Source organism: Dendrobates tinctorius, unplaced genomic scaffold, assembly GCF_039654945.1.
Source record: "Dendrobates tinctorius isolate UK_male_01 unplaced genomic scaffold, ASM3965494v1 ptg000117l, whole genome shotgun sequence".
Lineage (NCBI taxonomy): Eukaryota > Metazoa > Chordata > Amphibia > Anura > Dendrobatidae > Dendrobates > Dendrobates tinctorius.
In genome coordinates, this window is record NW_027361785.1 from 10,687,910 (window position 1) to 10,705,228 (window position 17,319).

General features: G+C 42.6%; 1 protein-coding gene across 2 annotated transcripts in view; it reads left to right on the plus strand.

Moving 5' to 3' along the window:
- The window catches only part of AFF3 (ALF transcription elongation factor 3), a 418,376-nt gene that overhangs the window by 384,668 nt on the left and 16,389 nt on the right, over window positions 1-17,319 (plus strand). For both annotated transcript variants that reach the window (XM_073590524.1, XM_073590525.1), the window contains 3 exons: window positions 4,429-4,500; window positions 7,396-7,489; window positions 12,961-13,010. In XM_073590524.1, coding sequence (XP_073446625.1) covers window positions 4,429-4,500; window positions 7,396-7,489; window positions 12,961-13,010 — 216 coding nt within the window. The remainder of the gene's footprint in view (window positions 1-4,428; window positions 4,501-7,395; window positions 7,490-12,960; window positions 13,011-17,319) is intronic.

Here is a 17,319-nt window from a genome sequence, read left to right on the forward strand (position 1 = left end):
AGGATAAGCGATTTATATCAGAACAATGGGCATTTTCTGAAGCAATGCAGTCCCCTCAATCAGCTATTAGATGGCAGTCCGACTCCTGGCATTCCCATGGATCTAATATTCATGACCTATCATAAGGATAAAAAAAAAACTTTATTCTAGCACATTACTGAAGTTGTCTATTATTGCATATTTGTAATAAAAATATGTAGTGTTTGAGTAAAAATGACATAACAGGGTGAAAGTGATTGAGTGCCCCAGTACTGTATGTCTCCTCATCTGACATCCAGGCTCCAAAAGAGGTCGTTCGTGAAGAATAGAAAAAGATAGATGCTGGAATATGTTGATTTAATGCTAAAAGGCTTAGGCTGTGTGCACACATTGTGTTTTTGCTGCATTTTTTTCAGTGCAGATTTGCCACAAAGCAGCAAAGTGAATGGAAATCCTGAAGTCTCATGAACACGTTACTTATTTGTGACTTGTAGATTTGATGCAAATTTATATCTACACCATGTCAATTCTTTCACCATTTTTGCACTCATTTACACACTTGTTTATATGCTTGTTTATGCCGCTGCGTTTTTCCTGTCAATAGATGTAGGAAACTTTTGGGAATCCTGGATTTGAGAAAATACACAGATAAGCATCGATTTTATTTATATATATATATATATATATATATATATACAGTGGGGCAAAAAAGTATTTAGTCAGTCAGCAATAGTGCAAGTTCCACCACTTAAAAAGATGAGAGGCGTCTGTAATTTACATCATAGGTAGACCTCAACTATGGGAGGCAAACTGAGAAAAAAAAAATCCAGAAAATCACATTGTCTGGTTTTTTTTTCATTTTATTTGCATATTATGGTGGAAAATAAGTATTTGGTCAGAAACAAAATTGCATCTCAATACTTTGTGATATATCCTTTGTTGGCAATGACAGAGGTCAAACGTTTTCTGTAAGTCTTCACAAGGTTGCCACACACTGTTGTTGGTATGTTGGCCCATTCCTCCATGCAGATCTCCTCTAGAGCAGTGATGTTTTTGGCTTTTCGCTTGGCAACACGGACTTTCAACTCCCTCCAAAGGTTTTCTATAGGGTTGAGATCTGGAGACTGGCTAGGCTACTCCAGGACCTTGAAATGCTTCTTACGAAGCCACTCCTTCGTTGCCCTGGCGGTGTGCTTTGGATCATTGTCATGTTGAAAGACCCAGCCACGTTTCATCTTCAATGCCCTTGCTGATGGAAGGAGGTTTGCACTCAAAATCTCACGATACATGGCCCCATTCATTCTTTCATGTACCCGGATCAGTCGTCCTGGCCCCTTTGCAGAGAAACAGCCCCAAAGCATGATGTTTCCACCACCATGCTTTACAGTAGGTATGGTGTTTGATGGATGCAACTCAGTATTCTTTTTCCTCCAAACACGACAAGTTGTGTTTCTACCAAACAGTTCCAGTTTGGTTTCATCAGACCATAGGACATTCTCCCAAAACTCCCCTGGATCATCCAAATGCTCTCTAGCAAACTTCAGACGGGCCCGGACATGTACAGGCTTAAGCAGTGGGACGCGTCTGGCACTGCAGGATCTGAGTCCATGGTGGTGTAGTGTGTTACTTATGGTAGGCCTTGTTACATTGGTCCCAGCTCTCTGCAGTTCATTCACTAGGTCCCCCCGCGTGGTTCTGGGATTTTTGCTCACCGTTCTTGTGATCATTCTGACCCCACGGGGTGGGATTTTGCGTGGAGCACCAGATCGAGGGAGATTATCAGTGGTCTTGTATGTCTTCCATTTTCTAATTATTGCTCCCACAGTTGATTTCTTCACTCCAAGCTGGTTGGCTATTGCAGATTCAGTCTTCCCAGCCAGGTGCAGGGCTACAATTTTGTTTCTGGTGTCCTTTGACAGCTCTTTGGTCTTCACCATAGTGGAGTTTGGAGTCAGACTGTTTGAGGGTGTGCACAGGTGTCTTTTTATACTGATAACAAGTTTAAACAGGTGCCATTACTACAGGTAATGAGTGGAGGAAAGAGGAGACTCTTAAAGAAGTTACAGGTCTGTGAGAGCCAGAAATCTTGATTGCTTGTTTCTGACCAAATACTTATTTTCCACCATAATATGCAAATAAAATGAAAAAAAAACAGACAATGTGATTTTCTGGATTTTTTTTTCTCAGTTTGTCTCCCATAGTTGAGGTCTACCTATGATGTAAATTACAGACGCCTCTCATCTTTTTAAGTGGTGGAACTTGCACTATTGCTGACTGACTAAATACTTTTTTGCCCCACTGTATATATATATACACCGTATTTTCGGTCTCTAAGACGCAATGTTATTTACCAGGAGTGTGGCGATTCTGCCAGCCCTGGGCTGGGAAGAGGGGGTGTTTGGTGGTCCGACACTGCAGGGCGATGACCTGACTCCCATCCCAGGCTGGTGCGGCAGGTTCGGCAGTGTTCGGTGATGCGGGGGCTTTGCTGACATTTTGTGAAACCCGAAGCCCCCACACATCCATTGCTGCAATGCGCTGGCCTCCGGGAAAATGGCCGCGGGAGACAGCGCATGTGCAGATTGAGATCTCGGCAACAAAATCTCGGTGCCGAAATCTCAATCTGCACATGAGCTGTCTCCGTCGGCCATTTTCACAGATGCCACCGCATTGCAGCAGTGGGTGTGCAGGTGCTCCAGTCTTTCACAAAAGGTCAGTGGAGCCCCGCACCACCGAGCCCCGCCAAACCTGCTGCACCAGCCTGGGATGGGAGTCATGTCAACGCCGGACAACTGAACACCTCTTGTAACTCTGCTCCACCAGTGCTGCAGCTCCCCCACCACCCTTCAGGGACCCCCATTTGACGCAGTAATTTTTTTCCCTATTTTCCTTCCGAATTCGGAAGGAATATTTGGGGTGCGTCTTATAGTCCGGTGCGTCTTAAAGTCTGAAAAATACGGTGTATATAAAACTTCCTTCTCACTCCCAAATGAGGGTGGTCTTTGTTGTCCTTTCTCAATCTCGGGTCCTCCACCAGAGGCCTGGGAGTTTGAGGGTTCTGCGCAGGATCTTAGTTGTTCCCAGTATTGCTCTTTTCTGGACTTAGAGCTCAGATGTTGCTCCTGGGATCTGTTGTAGCCATTCTTCCAACTTAGGGGTCACTGCTCCAAGTGCTCCTATCACCACTGTAATCACTGTTGCCTTCACCTTCCACATCTTCTCCAGTTCTCCTTTGAGGCCCTGGTATTTCTCCAGCTTCTCATATTCCTTCTTTCTGATGTTGCTGTCACTTGGCACTGCCACATCTATTATCATTGCTGTCTTCTGATCCTTGTCTATTATCACAATATATATATACATATATATGAGTCATTTATGCATAGCATTCACCATGTATATGGTTTTTATGACATAGATGCACACTTGTATCACTTTACAATCTTTATTTCGCCGATGAATATGTATATATCCTTAACAGGAAGCTGTATCAAGGGGCTAATCTCCACTAACTACCTACTATTTTATAGGATTTTAGTGTTATTTTTCACTGCATGATTTGGTGCAGAAATAAGTGGATAGGTTCTCTTAGGGCTCATACCCACTTGCGAGGAAAAAAAAACGATCCGATTTCCGGACTGAAAAAACGGACGAGTGTCATACAAGTGTCATGCGAGCACAATGTGATCTTTCTCACATAGCATCCGTATGACATGCGTATGAAATGTGTTTTTTTTTCTCTGCAACTATTTTTCTACCGTCATTTACAGAACCATTTACAGTGTTCTATGACACAGAATGGTAATGTATCCGTTAAAAACGGATGGCATACGTATGGTCCGTTTGCTGTGCGATTTTTTTTTTTTTTTTTTTTTCTCGCACCCATTGACTTGTATTGGCGAGTCTCATCCGAGATACGCAGCATGCTGCGATTTTTGTCTCAGTCCGATTTCAGCTGAGAAAAAAATCACAAATGAGATGTCACCCATTGAATAACATTGGTCCAAGTGCAATCCGTTTTTTTAACGTATTACACTCGTCCGTATTTCTCGCATGTGGGTATGAGTGCTTAGGGACAAATCGGGTAAGTCTACGGTAGGTGGGGGCACCATGTAGACTACATTATGGCGCCAACCTCCATGAACAGGTAATTATATTTTAGGATTAAATTAGTAGATTATAAATCCGACCCCCCTCCTATCCCATGACCTATATACAAGTTTATTATAAGTGTTTTGCCATGATGTCTATTTTTCCCGTATTTTAATAATATTTAAAAAAGATTATTTTATAGGGGTTTATTATAGTGTATGGTATATTAGTAAAGAACCCTTTTGTTTATCTTCTTGATTTTCATCAAATTGATTCACTTGGCTCTAATAGCTATATATTGTTTGTATGCTGTGTTATCTGTGAATATTTTATACATTTACGTTTTTGTTTTTTTTAAAGGTATGCCTTGAGGCTAAATTCACATTTGAGACATAGTGCATCTACTCAGGACAAGAAAATGACAGCTCTATGGTGTGTAGCGTAATAATTAAGTATTACTCATGAATTGTAATACACTTTACTTTATGTCCCTTAATTTAACCCCTTCACAACATATGAGGTATATTTACATCAGATCATGTTTCCCTGCCATCTTTCCCCTCACATGACAACTGATTTAATCAGCCATCATGTGCTTTTAACAACCTAGGGTGGAGTGCTGCTTCTCCTGTGGCTGCTTAACCTGTTAAATCCCACTGTCAATAACTGACAGCAGGATTTAACACGTGACGAGAGAGGCGAGAGTCATACCCACTCTCCAATCAGCATGCCCGTGCTGTGATCACAGGGTGCCATTGGGTTGTCACGGCAGTCAGAGGTCTGCTGATGACCCCAATTCCTGTCATTATGATCCTCCTCTGAATGACAGCCATGGACATCGTGAATTCTGCTATGTAAGGCTTCATTCACACGTCAGTATTTTTGCATCAGTGTTTGTATGCCAAAACCAGGAGTGGAACTTACAGAAAAAAGCTATAACTGAAAGGCTAACACCTGTTCTTTGTTTTGGAGACACTCCTGGTCTTGGCATACAAATACTGATCAAAAATACTAAGTCCCCTAAGGGCTCTAGCAAGTACAGTAAAAAGTTATTAAAAAGTTATTAAAAATACGAAAAAAATGAAAAAAAAACAAGTTCAAATCATCCCCCTGTTGAAAATAAAACAATTTTTAAAAAAATCACATATTTGGTATCGCCGTGTTCAGAAATGTCCAATCTATCAAAATACAAAGTAAATTAATGCGATCGGTTAACAGCGTAAGGAGAAAAAAGTTATGGCTCTTGGAAGAAGGGGAGGAAAAAAGCAAAAATGGAAAATAGCACAGGGGTCAAGGGGCTAAGGTAGGCACAGTCCGTACTAAAAGAGGCATCTGTTTGTGTGGCGCCCCTGAGGCTCAGTCGCCACAGAGGTACTGCACCTTCTCCTAAGGTGTGGTGCCCCACCATCCAGGTAAGTTGGAGGCTCCTGAACACGCTCCAACACTCGCACCCCACACAATAGAGTAGTTCAGCAAAACCACATTGCGGCTCCTTGCCTAGAGAGAGGCAGAGCACCTTTGGTGGTTCCCTGCTTGGAACACTAAACGTGCTGGGAGGTGGGTGGAGTTTAGAACACATAAAAGAGCGGGATGGTTTAGGATTACAGGTCACTCGTGGAGAGAGTAGGAGAGAGGAAGCCACTCGGAGAGGAGTGGGGATCCCTGGAAGAGGGATGGAGGAAGGAGTGCTGCAGCTGCCTCAGTGATCTGAGCCAGCTGGCATGGGAAGGGAAAGAAGGAGAGAGACATTGAACTTAAGCCTGAGCTTCCATAGGAGAGAAAGACAAGTACGGAACGTAGGAGTAAAAGGGAACACAGAGGACATGGGTTAGAGGAAGAACCCTGCCTAGAAGTTCTAAGCGCAAGGCCGGGGCCCGGTCCCCGAGGTTGTATGGACACTAATGGTTCTGCAGCAGACACCGATGGAGTAGTGGGCTGTAAATGCACTACTCCCATCTAAGACTTGAGGGCACAACAGCAACACGGATAGAGAGCCGGGACTCAGGAGTAGAGAGTCCCCGAAGCAGGCTACAGCTGTCTGCCGTGCAAGTAGAGTTCTTGGGAATATCTGTCAGGAGGAACTCCAGTGTAACTCAGTACTAGGAGATCTTCACACTTAAAGGCGCTATAGAGGAGACGTTCAGAAAAGGCACATGAGTTGGCGGAGTGTGGAAGGGAGCATTCCATCTTGCCTGGAGGTTGACTGAGTCCTTGACCCGGAGGACACGGCACAGAAGCGGGCACTACAGACTGTGAGTACAGCTTTGGAACTACATGCCCTGGAGTCCTCCATACCTTCCTGCGTCCGTCCGCCTGGCACTGCTACATCCCCTGCGCCAAACACTACACCATCTAAGTGTCTCCACACCTACACTGCCCTGGGACTATAGCTTCACCTATGGGGAGCTTTTACATCTTTGCTGCACCATACCATCAGTCCCAGCGGATCTGCATGCAGCGTCGGCTTAACACCTCCCTTGCCGAACACCACAGGTGGCGTCACAAACTATTCATCTAACTACATTCCACCATTCCCATCTTCCTATTACTTGGGTGCCCAGGGCCACGGTCCGGGTCACCGCTGCTGTGACACATCCCACTTATACCGGCCCGGTATCGAGTACCCCACAGCCCTGGGAGGGCGACCCATTTGTCTAAAATTACATTTATGGGACTCTTACATTATGCCATAAATATCAATTATATGAATAACCCTTAAAGCTATCTTCTAAACTTCCGGTCATGTGAAGTGTGCACCTCTGAAGCTGAGAAGCCTACATCTGGCTTCAGAGACACAGTGACACTGCCAGAATGAGTGGAGTGTATGCGCTAGATTTGCATAAGCAGCAAAGTCGCCGCTTGTGCAAATTATATTATCATGCCCAGGGGGAAAGAGGGCTGACGCCTATGGGGCATAGCCCTCATAAGCATAGTAACTGGGGACATTATAAATGCTTTTTTTAAAACCTTGTTTTCACTCAGTGACATTATAAAGGGCTGGTTAGGCAGGGAATATGCTGGTGGAGCAAAGATGTTAATGTTGACCAATGTTAGTCTACGATACCTACCTAAATGGTGCTAATACAAATATTATTTCAGTCATGCCATCAGTTCATCTCCTGCCCATCATATGAAAAAGAGGAGCATAACACAAATTTGAATTTACTATCGATCTTCACAACTAACTATTTTACTGACATCGCATTTATAAATCATTATACTACTGGCACAATGTCATCCATCACATTTTTATCAACAGAATAGCTGTATTTTGCGTGTGATGTAATTTATGGACTGTGTTTTAATGGCATATTTATATACTTCTAGTTACCGCTGTTTGGCTCTTCTGTACTGGAGAATGTTTTGCCTCAAAAGGGATCATGCAGTGAAGTATTCGAAAGCTCTCATTGATTATTTTAAGGTAAGAAGTCAACCTGTATTTTAAAATATATGACAAAATATTTGCAGGACCAGAGATGCCAACATTATAAACTGTTAACGGTTTATTAACATGTAATTTTTTTTTTATTTTTTTTTTTTGCCATATTGTGGCAAAAAAAAAAAAATTGCAATTTTGCAAAACCACTGCAATAATGAAATTGCAGTTTGTTTGTTTGTTTTTTTGCTGGAGTTTTTCAATTATAGCAGCAAAGTACACCACAAAACCACTAATAGTTCTTAATTAAAGCTACTGTATCTGTCATATGGATCAAGAAAAATGTAGAAATTCCCACTCTTGTTGTAAATGGGACATCGCATTCTACGTAGATAATCTGATGAATATCGACAAACAATCAGATGCTTGTTGGTTCATTGAATCTTTTCTGTGGACATTGAAAGCATTGATTGTCGGCCGCACGTGGCCTCATATAAACAGGAATTTATTGCCCCCAGCAATGTATCTGTATGCCACCAAATGCTCACACTAGAAATTGTTTGGTCATATATAGTGCGGATTATTGCTCAATGTATTAGGTAAATCTTATATGGCCGACAAACTACAGTACATGTTTAACCCCTTTACCCCGAAGGGTGGTTTGCACTTTAATGACCGGGACAATTTTTACAATTCTGACCACTGGCTCTTTATGAGGTAATAACTCTGGAATGCTTTCATGGATCCCAGTGATTCTGACATTTTTTTTTTGTGACATATTGTGCTTCATGATAGTGGTAAAATTTCTTTGATATGACTTGCGCTTATTTGTGAAAAAAACGGAAATTTGGCGAAAATTTTGAAAATTTTGCAATTTTCCAACTTTGAATTTTCATGCCCTAAAAACAGAGAAATGTGTCACACAAATTAGTTTAGCCCCAACCCTAACCCTAACTTTAGCCCCAATCATAACCCTAACTTTATCCCCAATCCATCCCTAACTTTAGCCCCAACCCTAATTCTAACTTTAACCCCAACCATAAACCTAAGCCCAGCGCAAATCCTAACCCCAACCTTAATGGGAAAATGGAAATAAATACTTTTTTTATTTTATTATTTTTCCTTAACTAAGGGGGTGATAAGGGGGGTTTGATTTACTATTTATAGAGGGTTTTTATAGCTATTTATATGTTTGGCAGCTGTCACACACTAAAAGACGCTTTTTATTGCAAAAAAATAGTTTTTGCATCACCACATTTTAAGAGCTATAATTTTTCTATATTTTGGCCCACAGAGTCATGTGAGGTCTTGTTTTTTGCAGGACGAGTTGACGTTTTTATTGGTACCATTTTCGGGCACATGACATTTTTGATTGCTTTTTATTCCAATTTTTGGGAGGCAGAATGAACAAAAACCAGCAATTCATGAATTTCATGGGGTGTGGGGGCGTTCACTCCGTTCCGCAAGTGGTAAAATTGATAACGCAGTTTTATTATTCGGGTCAGTACGATTACAGCGATACCTCGTTTATTTTTTTATGTTTTGGCGCTTTTATACAATAAAAACTATTTTGTATGAAAAATAATTATTTTTGTATCGCTTTATTCTGAGAACTATAACTTTTTTATTTTTTGCTGATGACACTGTATGGGAGCTTGATTTTGTGTGACAAGATGATGTTTTCAGCGGTACTGCGATTATTTATATCCGTTGTTTTTATCGCGTGTTATTCCACTTTTTGTTTGGCAGTATGATGATAAAGCATTGTTTCTTTGGCTTGTTTTTTTTTAATGGTGTTCACCAAAGGGGTTAACTTGTGGGACAGTTTTATAGGTCGGGTCGTTGCGGACGCGGAGATACCAAATATGTGTACTTTTATTGTTTAGATTTTTTTTATTCAAATATTGATTTAATGTTAGAATAAAAATTGATTTATTATTTTTTTTTAAATATTTTTACAATTATTTTAAAAAAAATTTTCATTTAATTTTTAGTTTTACACCCTGTCCCACTATGGGACACTAATTTTGTGTAGGCTGATCACTTCTATAGCATGCAGATCTGCATGCTATAGAAGCTGTCAGCGCAACATGCATTTTACGCTGACCTGTGAGACTTCCTGACATGCACTGCGCATGACAGGAAGTTTCTCAGGCTTGGAGACCCGGATGTCATCATGACGACATCGGGTCTCCATGGCAGCAATCGGGACCCCGCGACATGCCGCGGGGTCACTGATCCAAAGGCAGTGGGGCTGTCCGAGCTGACAGCCCCTCTGCCTGCTCCCAGAACGCTGTGATCATGTTTGTCCGTGACCACTCCTGGTACTTAGTGCCGGGTGTCAGCTGTGAGAATCAGCTGACACCCGGCCGCGATCAACCGTGCTCTCCCCGTGAGCGCGGCTGATCGGTGATGACGTACTATCCCGTCCATGGGAATTAAGTCCCAGGGCACATGTACAGGATAGTACGTCATCTGGCAGAAAGGGGTTAAACAGGTCAAGTGACCACTGTGTGAGTATTAAAGGATTAGATAAATGGGTTCAGTGCAATAAACATGGGAGAGCATATAAGGAGAAAAAAGCAACCAAGAATAGAGTTGAGCGAATTTGTTCGGATTCGGTTCCGAATACAATCGGCAGCGAATATTGCTTTTGCAATATTCGTCTAACACAGCTGAAAGTCTTTAGAGTCAATGGGAGTAGAAATTACTGAATATGTTCGGAACCGATCATAAAACATACATTCGTCATGGATAGGGTACCAATATGGGACGAATATGGCAAGTTCTGATTCGGCGACCAAATCCGAACAAATTATAATAATAATATAATAATAATAAATTTTATTTCTATAGCGCTGACATATTCCGCAGCACTTTACATTTCAGAGGGGACTTGTACAGACGATAGACATTACAGCATAACAATAATCACATAGCACATAACAAAACCAAGAGGAATGAGAGCCTTGCTCGCAAGCTTACCATCTATGAGGGAAAAAGGGGAGACACGAAAGGTGGGTGGTAACAGTTGCCCTGATTGTATGGACCAGCAATAATGTTAAGTGTGTAACAGTGCGGACACAGAGGGCTAATAGATGCATAAAGCATGTTGATACGGGGAACCAGGTTATGGTAAAACTTTTGACTGTGCCACACAGGGATAATTAGGTTAATGTGTTGAGGCAGTAGGCCAGTCTGAATAAATGAGTTTTCAGGGCACGCTTAAAATTGTAGGGATTGGGGACTACTCGTATTGACCTGGGAAGTGCATTCCAAAGAATTGGCGCAAGAACATACTCAAGAACCAATGGGTAGTCATATAAAAGGTAAAGCTTTATTGAAAACAAGTTAAAAAAACCCTTTTTTTAATACATGCATAAAAGTTAGATGGTAGGGTGCTGAGGGAGAGAGACCAGAAAAGTGGAACTGCAACTCAAAAGGGTAAGTGAGAACAATAGAACAGAGTATTAAAAGATGCGCTCAGAAATAGAGAGCATGGCCAAATTGTTCCTTGTAAATATAATGGTAAACAATACCTATCTAATGGAGGAGGAAAGGAACCAACACACCAATAATCAAATGTGTATAGGGAAATGTAAACACTAGTGAGGAGAGCAAACAATCAAATAAATGACAAACTGTTACCTGTGAGTTGAGGTGCCAACCACCCAATGCCAAAGTGCCTTCTTCTGCTGTCAGTATGTCCGTGTGTTACATCTGTGTGACATGTACCAGAGCCTGGGAAAAGCAGCATAGTTTGACCTGATTCCAGGCGCTGGCTGCTGAAGGCAGCTACCAGGAGATAATGATGACAGTTGTCATCAGCATGACACTTATTGGGGCCTGGGAACAAGCAGTACAGTTTGTGCTGTTCTGAAGCGCCCGCTGGTTACTGAAGGCAGCTCTCATCAGTGTCTCCTGCTTGCGCAGATCAGCGCCACCAGGAGAAAATGATGGGACCTGTAAGCACCAGTATTTGTGTAACTCCTATGTAAAATAAAGGATTAAATTAAAAAAAACTATGTTGACTCCTGCGCAATTTTCATAACCATCAGAGTGAAAGCTCACTGCTGTGGGCTGATGTTAGTAACCTGGAACAACGGATAATACCCCATAAGGTTCCCAGGCTAGTAATAACAGCTCACAGCTGTTTGCTTACCTTTTCCTGGTATATTTAGGGTGGACCCCAGAAAAAAATGATGTAGGGTCTCCCTATAAATTCAAACCAGCAAAGGCTAAACAGCTGTGAGTTGATATTAATAACCTTGAAAGGGGTCAGAGATATTGCCCCCCCTCCCCAGGCTACCAACATCAGCTCTCAGCCACCCTAGAAATGGCATATCTGGCCCTTATCCTTGCTCTTTCCACTTGCCCTCTGGTGGTGGCAAGTGGGGTGATAGGGTTGGGATTGATGTCACCTTTTTATTGTCAGGTGACATCAAGCCAAGAGGTTAGTAATGGAGCGGCATCTATAAGAAGCCCCCCATTACTGACCCTATAGTGCGTATTGAAATAAACACACAGCAAGAATAAAGTCCTTTATTTGAAGTAAAACAAAACACCCTGTTTTACACATTTATTTAAAAATAAAAAACACTCACCTTATGCATATTCTATTGAAGCCCTTGTCCCATGGAAAAAAAACAAAAATAATAAACAACCACCATATCCCTCACCTGTCCAAAGTGAAGAAAAGCCATACTGCCCTATGCTCTAATCCATCTCTGCGATATCTGGTTTTCAACATGAACGGTGGCATGATGCAACCATCCACACTGAAAAGCAGGACACAGTGAGCTGCTGCGATCACAGTTCACTGTGAGACAGCCCAATGAACTGCAGTGACTTCCATGAGATCACCACGAGCACCATTATAATTTTCTCACGGTGCTTGCAGTGATCTCATGGTGGTCACTGCAGTTTATCGTCCCTGCTCACCTGGGAATACACCTTCAGTGACGTCACCGCTCGTCACTGAAGCTGCACTCGCAGCACTTCATTGTCTTATGGTTTTCAGCCTGGACCATCGCATCTTATCACCATTCAGGTTGGAAACCAGATATCACAGAGATAACCTATGGCGTGGGACAGTATGGATTATCTTCACTTTGGACAGGTGTGGGATATAGTTGTTTATTTATTTTATTTTTTTTTAAAAGGGGACATGGGCATCAGTGGATTAAGCGTAAGGTGAATATTTTTGTTTATTATTTTCTTTTTTTTTACAGGGGACAAAGGCTTCAATACAATAGGAGTAAGGTGAGTATAACTGTGGTTTTTATTTTTAAATAAATGTGTAAAACAGGGTGTATTGTTTTCTTTCAAATAAAGGACTTTATCTTGTTGTGTGTTTATGTCCAAACTTACTATAAACTGGAATATTTAAAGATATTTATATGCAAAGCTACATTCACAAAATAAACTACAAGTTTATAATAAAACCGATATGACAATGTTATTTTCTGATAATGCCTTGCTTTTATGAATATCACCTATTATATATTGCTTTTCAGACTTCATCTAAAGGGCCACGAGTACAATCACCCTGGAATGCCAGTGGAAAGTAAGCAATGATAATAATGGCTGATAAAAGTATTCCTCCTCTTGTTGAAGTATTACAGGACTGTTTATTTAATTTTTAACATTGGTTCTGTGCATATCTACATGCAAGAGTGATTGTGAAGACTTTGTCACAGTCTATGGACACATTTGACATGGAAAAAATGATTTTCATATACAGTGGGTACGGAAAATATTCAGACTCCTTTCAATTTTTCACTCTGTTTCATTGAAGCCATTTGGTAAATTCAAAAAAGTAATTTTTTTTCTCTTTAATGTACACTCTGCTCCCCATCTTGACTGAAAAAAAAACAGAAATGTATGTAGCTCACAGTGCATGTCAGTCCAAAAGAGAATCATGAGGTCAAAGGAACTGGCCAAGGAGCTCAGAGACAGAATTGTGGCAAGGCACAGATCTGGCCAAGGTTACAAAATAATTTCTGCAGTACTCAAGGTTCCTAAGAGCACAGTGGCCTTCATAATCCTTAAATGGAAGAAGTTTGGGACCACCAGAAGTCTTCCTAGACCTGGCCGTCCAGCCAATCAGAGCAATCATGAGAGAAGAACTTTGGTGAGAGAGGTAAAGAAGAACCCCAAGATCATTGTGGCTGAACTCCACAGATGCAGTAGGAAGATGGGAGAAAGTTCCACAAAGTCAACTATCTCCACCAGTCGGGCCTTTATGGCAAAGTGGCCCGACGGAAGCCTCTCCTCAGTGCCAGACATATGAAAGCCTGCATAGAGTTTGCTAAAAAACACATGAAGGACTCCCAGACTTTGAAAAATAAGATTCTCTGGTCTGATGAGAAGAAGATAGAACTTTTTGGTGAGAATTCTAAGCGGTATGTGTGGAGCAAATCAGGCACTGCTCATTACCTGCCCAATACAATATGCTATGGGTGTGTTTTTCAGCTGCAGGGACAGGACGACTGGTTTCAATTGAAGGAAACATGAATGTGGCCAAGTACAGAGATATCCTGGATGAAAACTTCTTCCAGAGTGCTCTGGACCTCAGACTTGGCCTAAGGTTCACCTTTCAACAAGACAATGACAACAACCACACAGCTAAAATAACAAAGGAGTGGCTTCAGAACTGTAAGGCTATGTGCACACGTTGCAGATTCAGCTGCGGGTTTTTCCGCGCGGATCTGACCTGCGGTTTATCTGCGGATTATCCTGCGGTTTTGCCCTGCGGTTTCACACCTCTACTATGGTAAAGGTGTGAAACCGCTGCGGAAACCGCCCAAACAATTGACATGCTGCGGTTTGTAAACCGCAGCAAAACCGCACAGAAAAAAACGCAGCGTGAGCACAGCGTTTTTGAAAACCCATAGGCTTTCATTGTACTGTACCATGTCAGCGGAACTGCTGCGTTTCCGCACGGCCAAAACCGCTGCGGAAACGCAGCAGAATCCGCAACGTGCGCACACAGCCTTAGCAATCTGGTTTCTACTATGCCTATGCAGGAATCCAGATTCTCACATTTATCTCCAGAGGCTAAGTCCTTCGTTCCAGCTTCTGAGCATGCCCACGGGACGAGCTCCCATTGGAGTTCAGGAGTCAGGTGCTCAGGTCCTGCTCCTTATTTCATTGGTTCAGCTCAGGGTTCTGGAGATTTCCGGAAGGTCCCGTTCACTATAAAAAGTGCGCATGGCTGTTCCGCCATGCGCTAGTATTCTCAAACTGCTGCTGTGTGTATGATGATGGATGCTTGGACTGGTGACTGACTTATTAAGAAACCCCTTCCCTCTGATAATACGATTGTGTGAGTGTTTGAGTTCAGCCAGTAGTAGCGATAGCGCCAGTGCGCTCAAGCTCCGTCTACTTCAGCAGCTAGTGTCCTGCATCGCGCTTGCGGCATATCGGTGCCTACCCTGCGGCTCAGTTTACGCCGCGCTGCGCTTGCAGTCCCGGCGTTGGCAGTTGCGACGCCGAGCACGCGTTTTACTAAGGTAGGTATCTTCGGATGTAGTGGCATATTTTTAACTACTCCGGTGACCGGCTCCTACGTGTGTGTCGCTGAGTCCTGTGCTGCTAACAGGCTCAGCGTTCTTTAATCTGTTATTTACTATTGCAGCTCTGTGTCTCTAACAGAGTCTGCTTCCTTGCACTTGGGTGACTTAGAACCCTGTGCACATTACCGCCACTGTACTCTGCATCTCTTAGCAGCGGTTCTTCCATCCACCGCACGGTGGACCCCGAGTGGCGAAGGCAGTTTATTTTTTATTTAGTGCCTTCCGCCACTCCTAACAAGAACAACCCTGTGACCATTCTTGACTGGCCCAGCCAGAGCCCTGACCTAAACCCAATTGAGCATCTCTGGGGAGACCTGATAATGGCTGTCTACCAACGTTCACCATCCAACCTGACAGAACTGGAGAGGATCTGCAAGGAAGAATGGCAGAGGATCCCCAAATCCAGGTGTGAAAAACTTGTTGCATCATTCCCAAGAAGACTTATGGCTGCACTAGCTCAAAAAGGTGATTCTACTCAATACTGAACAAAGGGTCTGAATACTTATGACCCTTCAGTGATATTTCAATTTTTCTTTTTTAATAAATTTGCAAAAATGTCTACATTTGTTTTTTTTTCATTCAAGATGGAGTGCAGGGTGTACATTAATGAGAAAAAATGAACTTTTTTGAATTTACCAAATGGCTGCAATGAAACAAAGAGTGAAAAATGTAAAGGGGTCGGAATACTTTCCGTACCCACTGTATGCTATACAAAAAGAAGATCAGGCACTCTCAAATATTGGGCTATTTTACTTTTCTATATAGCGTGGTTATACTGTCCCACTATCTACATAGCAATCTATCTGATGAAAGTCTGAGTGTGAGGCCAGGATCACACTACCGTGTGTGATGCGAGACACTCGCACAAGTCTCTCTCATCAACACCCGGCGCTGCCGCTGGCACTCAGGACTGGAGCTGCGGCTGCATGTATTTCTATGGTAGTGTGATCCCAACCTTAGACTGCAACATTACATTTATTGGATTGCATTTCAAATAAAGCCTTTTTTTTCTTTTTTGCACAGTTGAGAGTGCCGGATCCTCTTTTTAATTTGGTTGCATAGAGTGGTATCTTATCCGAGCACCCAATTATACAATGACCTATATTTTTTTCTGTTTTACATATGTATACTTTTATACATACAAATACAGTGAGAAAAGTCAAATCCAATGGTTACATAGTCAAATTAAGAGCTATGCCAATCCAATATGGAAGCAGTCTCCCAAGCATTTTTAGTAGTAACAGTTAGCAACTCCAAGCTCTAAACTGAACAAAAAGCAAAGGGAGTTGTTAGCTAAAATATGTATTTTATAGCACAAATTATATAACAATACGACTTTAATGCCACAAAATACAAGACGACAAAATCGGATCATAAATGACAATGAAGGTGCATATCACATTGTAACATGGGCATAATTGTAAAGCATAATAACCATAAAATGCAAAAACTATGTATTAGGCTAGTTTCACACTAGCGCTTTTGAGCGCAGCGACGGCCTGCGCACGGCCGCCGCTAAGCCCCGCCCCTGCCACGCCTCCGCCGGTAGCTCCGCCTACCGGCGCATGACGCTGCATGCGTCCTGCGTCCCCTATCTTTATCATTGGGGGGTGCAGGCCGTGCGCAGTATGCGTTTGGCGGCGCATGCGTCCTTTTGACGGTGCGCCGACCTGCGCCAAACGCAACCTGCTGCATTTTGGTTGCGCTCGGCGCACCGTCAAAAGGACGCATGCGCCGCCAAACGCATACTGCGCACGGCCTGCGCCCCCAGTGATAAAGATAGGGGACGCAGGACGCATGCAGCGTCATGCGCCGGTAGGCGGAGCTACCGGCGGAGGCGCGGCAGGGGGCGGGGCTTAGCGGCGGCCGTGCGCAGGCCGTCACTGCGCTCAAAAGCGCTAGTGTGAAACTAGCCTTAGTAGTATAAATACCATTTAATGTGTATAATATGAATAGTCTTACCCAGTCTTAGTCTTAATAGGGTACAATAGGGTACACAGGACGGGAGTCCATGGTCTTTAGGACTCTGCATGTTGCACCCTATAGTGGGTAAGACGTTTCATGGTTTACACATGTCAGATTGGTATTTATACTATTAATACAAAGTTTATGGATTTTATGGTCATTATGCTTTATAATTATAACCAATGTCATCTATGATCTGGTTTTATTGTCTTGTATAGTGTGGCATTCAAGCCTTCTTTTTATAGGCTATATACTGTAAAATACATATTTGTAGCTAGAAACTCTTTTCAGGAAGTTTACCACAAAAACTCATGATAATTCAATAGTTACCAT